Consider the following 11,507-nt stretch of genomic DNA (forward strand, 5'->3'; position numbering starts at 1 on the left):
GACAGATCTTTTGTTTCATTGGATAAACTAACAAATCGCTCTGAAAGTGATGTCCTCTATCTAGGGAAATAAGACTTAGACTTGAATTATCTTCTATCACACAATGAGGCTTCATATATTTACAAAGACCGTGTTTGTCTCTGTCAAAACCGTTGTTTCAGACTGAAATGAGGCTCAGAGTCAAGGTAATGTGCAGTCTTGAAAGCCTTCGAGTTCAGTGGTTTGTCAGGCAGTCTGAAGGTGTTAACCACCCAAAAAACACTTTTTACCTGCATGACCCCAATCTGACTGATGGTTAACGACTCACAGGTTCATGAGAAATCAATCAGTGGATGGGAAACATCACTACACTAAGCTCTGAGTGTTAGCGTGTCGGCTGTTCCCCTCACCCTCCGTCCCTTTTCCCGTTGTGTGTCATGTTGCTGGGTCATGTCCTTTTTGGTCCCTGCAGAGGAAGAATCATTGTTATTTTTTACTTCCTCTCTGCTGCACAAGGAAGAGACAACACCTGTCATCTGGTTTGAACCAGCACATATTTATAGTCGAGTTTACAACATGACCTGAAAAAAACAAAAGTCCAAACAACTCGAGGACTGAATGAAATACTATGAAACACCAGACACAAAGATGGTAGAACACATTTAGCTTGGATTTACTGACAAAAAGTTTTTTTCATTTAAATATAAGAAAACTGAAGAAGGCCATCTAGTGTCTGGAAGTGGTTATAGCAATGGTTTTGGAGTTTTTAGGATTGTTTACAAAGAGTAACTGTGGTATGTTTCTATATTGAAAGTTGAAAATCTGAATCTAAACTGAAGTTTTATTGATGTATGCTAACTGCTAGCATATAAATGCAATTTCCCATATGCGTTAGCATCAAGCTAGCGTTATTCTGGCTTCCTCGTTTTTGGTAAATAAGAAGATAAAAACATGTTGAATGCTTTGAAGTGTGACAGAGTGGTGTACATTTCTTTTAGGGCTGGGACAAAATATTTTTCTCCCCATTCAATTCTTTGATGATTTTTTGGGCGCCGATCTGATTTAAATTGATTCTTCAATTTTAAGTTTGCTTTTTGAACACCGAACCACGTGAAAGAGTTAAAGGAGGGCCATCTATCTATCGACCTATCAATCTATCTATCTATCTATCTATCTATCTATCTATCTATCTATCTATCTATCTATCTATCTATCGACCTATCTATCTATCTATCTATCTATCTATCTATCTATCTATCTATCTATCTATCTATCTATCTATCTATCTATCGACCTATCTATCTATCTATCTATCTATCTATCTATCTATCTATGTACCTACCCATCTTTGTATCTATCTATCTATCTATCTATCTATCTATCTATCTATCTATCTAACGGTTTCTCTTTCTGTATTTCCTTCCTCAGAAATGGAAGAAGAACTGGTTCGTCCTCTACCCTGCCAGCCAAAACGGCATCGCCCGCCTTGAGTTCTATGACTCACCCTCAGGAGGAAGCGGCGGGGCCGGCGGGGGCTCAGGAAGCGGCTCCAATGAGAAAACCAGGAAGCTGGACAAAAAGATCATCCGTCTGTCTGAATGCATTTCCATCCTGCCGGCCCTGATGGAGAACTGTCCCAAAGAAAACATGGCAGCGTTCTGCGTGGAGACCAACGACAAGACCCACGTGTTTGCTGCGGAGAAGAACGCCGCCAAGGACTGGATGGATACCATGTGTGACATCGCCTTCCAGGTATCCTCACCCTTTACTTCCAGGGAAAAGTCATGAACGCATTGTGTGTTTACTTTTGGGATGGGACCGTGTGTGACAGTTTCTCATTCTGTATCTGACTGTGCTTTCTAACAGTTTCAATCTCACCGACTCTGCTTTCATACGTGACCACAAATACGTCAGCAAAGACAAAAGTCTTTGTTTGGTTGCAGAAGCTAAAGACCCACAGCTTTAGATTCAGTTTGCAGCAGAAATGTTTGGTCTATATTCTTCCTCCAAGATTTCCCACGTCGCCCCAGGGTCTCTGCATAGGTCTCAGCTTCTATTGTGTGCACGGATACAAACATACACACATGCGACCAATCAAACACACACATATATAAACATCAGGGTTACACACGCTAGCAGAGAGGAAGGCAGCGGGAGTTTCCAGAAGGACTGGACCTGCTTTGCCTTTCTGTTTACCCCGTTCTTTGACAAAGTAAAGCAAAACAACACATGAGGATGAGTTTCACTTTAATTTTACAAATTAAATTCTTGCTCTGGGGCTTTTGGAGTTTGCATGTTCTCTCCAGGTACTCTGACTTCTTCCCACAGTCCATTAACACGCTCGTCAGGTTAATCAGTCACTCTGAATTGCCCGAAGGTTTGAGTGTGTGCGTGAAACCTTGTCTGCCTCTTATGGCGGCATTATGCTGCCATTCTGAGGGGAAATTCAGGAGGAGTCACAGCAGCAATCAAGAAAACAAAAGTAAGAAAGTGTTGCTCCGTTAGCCATGTCTGTGAATAGCATGATGCTACTCTGCCTTCTGGTATTCCCTCTGTTGCTGGGTTAGCACAGCTAGCTCGTCCATCTTATTGGAGAAAGATCTTACGTTCCCAATAACGATGGATGGAAGGACAGGTCCATGTCGTCACTTCTTAGCTCACACCTGAGAACCAGCACGTCGTCCTCACCTCCTTCTCCTCACCTTGTGGGGAAACATCAGGCCTAGCACCAGTTAGCATCGACATGCTACAGGCTGCTAAGAGCTGATTTCACATGTAAACAATGCAGCCATGGTTACATGTAGGATCTCCAGACAAACACAGGAGAAAAAATAGCAAAAAATATCACCAAAGACACAAAAAGTTTGGTGTCCACGACCGACAACAAGAGAAAAGTTACTCAAATTTCCGAGCAAATTCCTCTTGCTCCATTGGCAGATTTTTTTTTGCTTGTTACAAGCAATTCAGGCCAAATTTTTGTCTTTAAATTACTTGAGACAAAACATTTTGTGGACTAAACAGTTGAATGTGGCTCATATCAAGTAAAAATAAGACAATTTTTACTTAAAATAAGACGACACATTACCGTCAAAATAGAAACTATATCTATAAAAGCTGAAGTCAACAAAGAAAAAAATCATTTACTGACTCAAACAGTTGTTTGACCTTTAATGTCTCTATGAACACACAGGGAGGAGGCGGCAGCAGCGACAGTACCGCTGCAGACTCTGATGCTGGACCCAAGGACCTGCAGATGTCTGAAAACCTGATCTACTACTCCAGAGAGGAAGGTACGGAGACAGGATGACACCAGCCCTTTATTTATTTTGTTCTGTTTGGCTTTGACCCGTGAAATCAACTTTTTATTCCTTAGAGCTCCCTAGGGCACAATATGTTAGATTTTTTCACATTTTATGATGTTATTTATTATTATTATTTAAACATATTAATTATTATTTATATAATTTTATAATTTATTATTATTTTTTCATTATTTTATGTATTTATTTTCATATTCTTTCATGTTAAAACTTCAATTAAAAAGTGCTGTAACTGTGACCAGTGGGATTTAATGGGTTAAAGGAATAAAGGTCGTTTCCTCAGTAGGTGTCCCAGTAGAGCCAGAGCTTTGGAAGAAAAACAAACTGTAAACATTTTAACAGAAAAAGACGTACTTTACTCTAAACTCAAACGGCTTCTCCGTCTTCTGTTGGCAGTTAACAAGTTCTGGGTGAGCGTTCAACGAACCGACGCTTCAGAGCGCTGCGGGCTGTCCGGCAGCTACTGGCTGAAAGCTGAAAGCGAGGTCTTAATCCTGATGGATCCAAAGACCAAGAAGAATGTCCTGGTGTGGCCTTATAAGCTGCTGAGGAGATACGGAAGAGACCGGGTGGGTACTGAGATGTTTTAACAGAGTAATGATCATTTTCAGCTACGAGAAGTCAGATACAGGAAGTCAGAGAAGAGTCCTGACTGGGGGAGATAGGTGTTGGCGAAACTACCATCAGGGTTAAAGGTTTTTGATTCTTCAAACAGAGTTGGGATTAGATGAAGGGGACGTGAGGGGAGGGTCTGAAATGAGACTTTCTATATATAATTGTTGGATGTCCATCCAGGAGTGATCAGGTTGAACAGGGTTGGTCCATTGGTTGAAGTTTGTGGGGGGTCAGGTAGTGGAGTCTGCTTTTAGTGAACAGGTAAAGGATGTGGAAAGGTAATGTATGTAGTGCCGTCTTTGGTCGTCTGACATTTCAAGTGCTGTACATTATGTCACATTCTCCAATTCACAATCAATAATAAGTAAACTATCATTACTATCAACTCGTCTGGAGCTGGAACAACAACCAGGGGCCTCATTTTTAAACCCTGCATATGCACAGAACAGGGCCCGAAACTGGCGTACACCTTTTCCCACACAAATTATGTGATCTCTAATCTGGCAGTAAAATGTGCGCACCTGCTAGCAAACCCTGACTCAGGTGTGTGTTCATTTTGGAGGTGTGGGAAACTGGCGACACGGATGGTTAATAATTCAAGGGTGGAGATAAAGATGGGGCATCTCTGACATGAACATCAGTAGAGATGCACGATATATCGTTATCGGCCGATTTTAACTCATTAGCTCCCAGTTAATTTCAGAGCATCTTGAACGATCTTTCAAGACCCAAATAATCTTGTTTTCTATTACTATGCAAACACCAAAACTACCAAAGAAGAGTGGACTCTCTTCCTTTATGTCTCTCTTCTTTTTTTTGATTGCGTTCATCTCGGGCGCTCCGTCCTTTGATCCTTTCCGTGATCTTCGTCGTCTTTTCTCATCCCTAATCATCAGGCCTTTTTATCCTAATACCTCGTCACAGAGCAGAGTTTCCCACCAAAAAATGTGGCCCACAGTTCAAGGTTTTAGTTTATAAACAGTGAGGCAGACTGCTGACTCCTTTCTGAAAATAGATGTATAGAATAGATGAAGAAGTCGGTATGGGTCCGGTAAACACGAAAACATTGCAGATATACTCTTGCGTATGGAGAACAGTAGATGTTTTGGCTCATAGGACAGGATGAATAAGGCAGGGACGTGGTGGCATTCTCTGATTGTTGTGAAGGTTATGATCCCCTGCTGCAGTAAACTACCCACAAGTCCATTTTATCCCTTACTTCATTCACAAACTTCTCCGCTTCTGGGTGAGAAAGTTTCGTTTCCCCATCTAAACTTCCGGGATCCCGCGCTGGAAACCTTTGATCTGCCTCCTCATTCACAAGTTGCTTTGCACTGACCATTTACGGATGATGAAGGGCGTCTCAGGGCCAAAATCTGAAGCTTCTCCACTTGCGCACTTTTCCAAGTAGATCTTGATTTGTGAAGGGGACATTGCGTGCAGGCGTCCGTACACATAACTCATTTTTTCAAGAGTTTAATCATTAAACTTTCTGTTTTTACTGAAACGGATAACTTCAGCAATCATTCCTGCCATCTTTCTTTTTGTTCTCCAGGTCATGTTTTCGTTCGAAGCAGGCCGCCGCTGTGACTCAGGCCCTGGTAACTTCACTTTCGAGACCAAGCAAGGCAATGAGGTCTTCCTGCTTGTGGACCAGGCCATCCAGTCCCAGAAGGCAATGGCAGAGGAGCGCCACCTCAGCTGCCCCTCCAACTTCGACCCCGACTGCCCTGCCTCACTGCAGCATATTCGCAATGCCGTTCTAAGTAGCATGTCAGCAGGAAGTGGAGACAGCAGCAGCTGCAGCAGTCGGGAAGCGGACGGCGACTCGGGGGGAAGTAAACCGGGCTCGGCTGATGGTGTGCTCGGGAAGAGAGAAGGAGGAGACGGGGGAGGAGGTGGAGGAGGAGGGAGGGGGCAGGGGACATCAGCACTTAAAGGAAGGAGTTTACCAGAACCACCAGCCATGTTGGGCCATGTAGGAGGAGGGGGGACTCCTCCGAGGACTTGCAGGCAGGCTGCAACCAAAGGCCTCTCCTCAGCTGATGAACAGGCAGGTCTTTACTCGGAGCCGGCAGATTCAGTCCGTCTTCCTCCGCAAGGTCCTGACTGCCTCTACTCAGACCCCGTGGACAGCATCAAGGGTCCAAGCAAAACCAGCAACCCATCTCCCCACCTGATGCCCATCCCGAGACTTCGCCCAGTTGGAGACGAGGCTTCAGGAGGGGAACAGCACCACGAGGGCGGCAACCAAAGACCAGACCTGTACTCGCACGTTTATGACCACATCAGCCAAGAGCTCCTCAACAAAACAAGCGCACTGAGTCTGAACGGGGCAGCAGGAGGAGGGAGAGGGGTGAACAGTAACAAGAGGCCCCCAGGAGGTCAAGCAGAGGGGGCGTCATCAGCTCCTCCTTCTCTGGAGCACATATACGACGAACCGGAAGGTTGCGCCAAAGGAGGTGCAATCATCTCCGTCAGTTTAGCAAGGAGTATCTACGACGAGGCCCGCGTGGAACCCCACGCCCAGAGGAGACAGGACGAGGGGCTGAGCCGTGGCACGCTGCAGCCTCCAGCTCCAAGGTGGCCCAAACCCGTCACTGCCCCGAAACCAAGCAGGGGCCCCTTTGCTCGAAAGGAGCCGGTGCCAATCCCGTCTGGGAAACACGGGGGACCTGGAAGTAACGTAAACAACAACAACAACATTTTGGAAAGTGGAGGGAGGGAGCTGTACAGCAAAGTGTCCAAGCAAAAAAGTCAACCTGCGAACTCTTGGTACAGCCAGCAGCGCACGCCGCTGATAAGATCACCGGATATCATCTACGACAATCTGGGAGATGTTTAACACCCTGCTCTGAACGACAGGTGAACGGCAGGTGAATGACAGGTGTGTGTCAGCTCTGAGCAAAGGAAGAAGGGACTACAGTGATTGGGTCGTTGGTTTTTTGTAAGGTCTGAGCACATTTCTGAGATATCTGAGGCAGTGCAACTATGAAATGGCCACCCTGTGTGTGTGGTGTGTGTGTATGTCTGTGTGTGTGTTGAGAAAAAGTGAGTGTCTGCCTGGTCAAACCCATAATTGGAGTACCAATCCACAGTGTGGTTGGAACAGGCCACACTTGGGGTTGGACACACACAGAAACACACACACAGGTTTGCCAGAAGGAGCCCAGCCGACAGGCCTCACTTTAACGAGCTGCCACAAGCGGCTTGGCACTCGTCTGACTGAACGTGTGCCATGAAGGAACTGTGAAACGTGTTTTTTCTTTTTGCACTTCTGCATTTGTTGTTGTTTTCTCTGCAGTTTTGGACAGATCTGCAGGGAATTGTTGGTATAGAGGGTTGAAGAGTCTAGAGCCCTGTTTCCACCAAGTGTGTTGGTTTGGTTCTTCTCAGGACGGCACAACACTTTTGGGACATTGCCATTTGCCCAAAACAGGTCCCCAAATTACCGACCCATACCGTCCCACCCACTTTTAGTGTTGAGGTGCCATACATACTTATACGACCCCTGCCTGTTGATTTGTCTAAAGCAGAGGTCTGCAACCTGCGGCTCATGGCTCCATGTAGCTTTAAAAAAAATAACTAAAATAAAGATTTTTTTTTCTTACAGAGGGTATTGATGGTTAGAGACACTGACACTAAATAAAATCTTGCATTGACATTTAGTTGAACTAAATCTTCATCCCATCTGTCAATAAAGCCTGCCACTGCTCTACTTCACCTCCTACAACATCAACAGCCCACCAACTTTCCATGCACCTGTGGCTAACCTCAAGTTTTACAGCCCTGGGAAGATAACGACATCTACAAAAAGACTAATCTGGAAGAAAATACAGATTTTAATTCTGTGGGAATTTATTTAGTTAACTGCAAACATGCCAGCTTAATAAACACGCTTGATATGCAGCAAAACGTTTGCAATCAACCATAAAAAAATTAAAAGTAGAGCAATATTATAAGTAAATGTTATCAAAGAAGTGGTCTTAAAAAATCATTTTTGCAAATTCTCGTAATTTCAATTTTTTTTTTTTTTTTTTCCAAATGTATAAAATCTCAGATTTCTTTGACAATTTTGCGATTTGTCAAAAAATGTGCATTTTTTTTTTGCAAATTTTTGGATCTCAAAAAGTTTTAAAACTTTTGTGCATTTTAAAAAATCTTTGGCAAATTCTTGTAATGTCAAAATGTTTTGAAATTTTTCCAAATGTAAAAAATCAGATTTTTTTTGACGATTTTGCGATTTGTCCAAAAAAATCAAACTTCTTTTTGCCTTTTTTTTTTTAATTCAAAACTTTTTGTATTAACTTTTGTACATTTAAATTTTTTTTTTGCAAATATTTTAATTTTTAAAATTTTTATAACTTTTTGCAATTTTGGATTCAAATTTAAATTTTCACATTTTTACTTTCAATTTTTTTTTAATTTTTGTGCAAATTTTTCATTTCAAAACTTTTTTAAGTTTTGTAAACTTTTTAAAATCTTTTGCAAAAATTTTTACATTGTTGAAATTATTTTGCAATTTTTTTACAAGTTGTTTATGCAATTCCAGCAAATATTTTTTTTTTTTCAAATTAATCAAAATTAAAAAAATAAGACTTCACATGTGCTATTTCATATATTGGAAAAAAAAAATCATGTCTAGATAATTATTCACCAGATTTTAACTTTCTATAGAATTTTATCCACTTTATGGTCTTTATTGTGAAGATAAAATTGATTTTGTGGCTCCTGGATGACTTTATCTAGGCGAGCTGAGCCAAAATGTCTCTGGTCTAAAAATCGCCACTTCCTGTGTGACAGCGGCAGTTGTATTTCTTCTGAACCTAGATTTTTTCCATAGTTGCTCTTTGTTTTCTGTGTCACGTTTTTCCTCTTGAATTTATTGGCGGGGTAAACTGTGTCGTGCTGCTATGGCATCAAGCTATTATGTAGCTGACGCAGCTATCGGCATCAAGCTTACACGCCGCCTACCAAAAAGGGGAACAGTTGGCTATAGAAACAGGATCAAGCATAACTGATCCAACCCGTACCAAACTGGACTGATCCAAACCGGACCACTTGGTGGAAACAGGGCTTATGAGGCCAGAAATCTGAAGAAGAAGACAGAAACTTTGGGCCTTAATGTGAGACATCAACATGTAATGTGGTCGTGTGTTAGGATCCACTGAACGTTAAGCGTTGTTGATAAAAGTTCAGGAAGAAGTGGACAGAAAAACTCTGTGTGGATTATGGAGAGGATCAAGGCTCACATGGGGCCTGCGTTGCTACAAACTTTCTGCAGAGGTTAATATTTAACAGATGTACGTATGGAGAAACTAATTATGAAACTAATCAGTTTAATGTCTCATCGTGTCTATCCAAACAGCTGTGCTGTGTGTCAATGTAAAGAATAAATTCCTTCAAAAACTTTGAGTATTTCTCCCACGTGGATTGAACAACGAGGGATTTCTATCAAGAAGAAATGAGACAAAGTTTCGGTGTTTGACGGTTAAACAGCCTGACCTCATCCTCCACCTCCTCCTTCTGCCACGCTCTGTTTTTGTTGTTGCACTCGGTTTCCAACCACTTAATCACACCGTCGAAGCTGAGCCTCTGCAAATGAAACAAAGACGCTCTTTCTCTTTTGCTCTCTTTTTCTTCCTTTCTGCACTAATTCTGTTGTTTGGTTGCCCCGGCGACAGATAATGGCGGCTGGTTTGTGTCAGACATGCTCTGCATTTTAACTTGCGAGGAGATAGCGTGAGCTCAGGGCCCAAACACGTGGTGGAAAAAAAAAAAGAAGACGCTTGAGTGACATGTTGAAGAATGCTACATGTGTTAATCCTTAGCAGAAGATGATGAAAGAGAAAAAACAAACAGGGGAAAAATGGAGGTAAATGAAGCTGGACGTGACACATACTTGCTGGATGAACCTGTCTGTGTCTGGTTGGCTTGAATCGAAGGTACAGACTGTTCCCGTCACCCCGTCATCCCTCTTTATCCCTGTTTCTCCTGTCTGCTCCCCCACCTGCTGCTAGAGCGCTTTCTGGACAGGAAAGTCTAAAAGTAACTGGATTAAACCCCCCTTCAGAGAGGAGGAAGAAAAACAGAGGGAGCCCTGACAAACGTCTGTCTTTCTCATTAAACTCCAGGTGAACTCATTTAAAAGCAGTCCACTTAAACTCTCCTCAATCTCTGCATGAGAGTGTTATCATTTCATAAACAATCAGCTTGTTTACTTGTTTACAGTCAGAGTAAATGTTCGACTTTGACTTCTTTTATAGGAGGTGACTGTGATTACGCTCTATCTCAGTTGTAATTCTTTGGTTTCAGCTCATGAAGTCGTCACTTTACGATCTGACGCTAACCGCTCACTTTGTGTCTGCATTCTTCTTCTTCTCCTTTGTCTGCTCAGTCACACTTTTCCACAGCTGGATCCAGCTTCGTAATTTTGCTGACTCAAACATGCTAACCTTCCCACATTATCAAACAATTGGCCTTAAAATAAAGTCCAGAGATGTCCAGACTTTTTTAAAAGGTAGGGGCAAAAAGGAAAAAAACACATTCTTGCCACCCAAGAAGGCACTTAAGTGTGTTTTTGCTCCCAAGAGGTTTTGACCTTTTTACACACCTGAATAACAGCTGAACTAACTGCTTGATGGCTGATGGTGAGCATTGTATGAACAAGCCCAAAGTCACTTAAGTGTGTTTTGGCCCCAAAAAGTGAACTTAAGTATATTTCGTCTACCAAGAGGATTTTAAGTGTGGTTTTGGTTCCTATGAGGGCAGTATAGCGTGGTTTTGCTCCTTTAAGGACGCTTAAGTGCATTTTTTTGACCCTCAGAGAATACAATGGTGCATGTTTTGGCCCCTTAAGAGTGAACTTAAGCATGTTTTGGCTTCTAGGAGGGTTTAAGTGTGTGTGTTATTTTTAACTCGAAGGGCACTTTTACATCTGTTTTAGGCCCCAAAGAGGGCACTTAAGTGTGTTGCACTTAAGCACGTTTTGGTTCCTTAGAGAACACTTAAGTCTGTTTTTGCTCCAAAAGGGCACTTAAGCACATACTTTGTCTCCCAAGGCAACACCCTAACACATGTTAGGGCCCCCAAGAGTGGACTTTAGTGTGGTTTGGCCCTTAAAGAGGAAACTTCAGTGTGTTAACCCAAAGGGCACTTTTGCACATGTTTTGGCCCCAAATAGAGCACTTAAGTGTGTTTTATAACCCAAAAGGGCACTTAAGTGCATGTTTTGGTTTCAAAAAGGGCACTGTAGTGTGTTTTTGCTCCCAAAAGGACACTTAAGCACATGTTTTGTCTCTCAATGGGGCACCATATCACATTTAGGCCAAAAACAGTAGACTTTGCCGTGTTTTGGCCCTTCAAGAAGACACTTAAGTGTGTTTTATCACCCAAGGGGCACTCAAGCGCATCCCAAGTATGGTCCTTGATGTTTTTTGGTCCCCCAAAGTGGACTTAAGTGTGTTACGCCTACCAAGAAGGATCTCAAGGGGACACTTAAATGCATGTTTTGCCCCCCCCCCCCCCCCCCCCCCCCCCCCACAAGGCGCTTTGGTGTGTTTTTGCTCACAAAAGGGCACTTAAGCACAAGTT

The 11,507-nt window shown here is 42.7% G+C and overlaps 1 protein-coding gene across 1 annotated transcript in view; it reads left to right on the forward strand.

Moving 5' to 3' along the window:
- Window positions 1-7,894, forward strand: part of dok1b (docking protein 1b) — a 17,760-nt gene extending 9,866 nt beyond the window's left edge. Inside the window, exons 2-5 of the mRNA XM_074698903.1 lie at window positions 1,408-1,731; window positions 3,170-3,269; window positions 3,696-3,868; window positions 5,470-7,894. Coding sequence (XP_074555004.1) covers window positions 1,408-1,731; window positions 3,170-3,269; window positions 3,696-3,868; window positions 5,470-6,759 — 1,887 coding nt within the window. The 3' untranslated portion in view covers window positions 6,760-7,894. The remainder of the gene's footprint in view (window positions 1-1,407; window positions 1,732-3,169; window positions 3,270-3,695; window positions 3,869-5,469) is intronic.
- Window positions 7,895-11,507: the final 3,613 nt, after the last annotated feature.

Source organism: Halichoeres trimaculatus, unplaced genomic scaffold, assembly GCF_033239565.1.
Source record: "Halichoeres trimaculatus isolate MK-OKI-2021-1 unplaced genomic scaffold, fHalTri1.1 fHalTri1_scaffold_22, whole genome shotgun sequence".
NCBI lineage: Eukaryota > Metazoa > Chordata > Actinopteri > Labriformes > Labridae > Halichoeres > Halichoeres trimaculatus.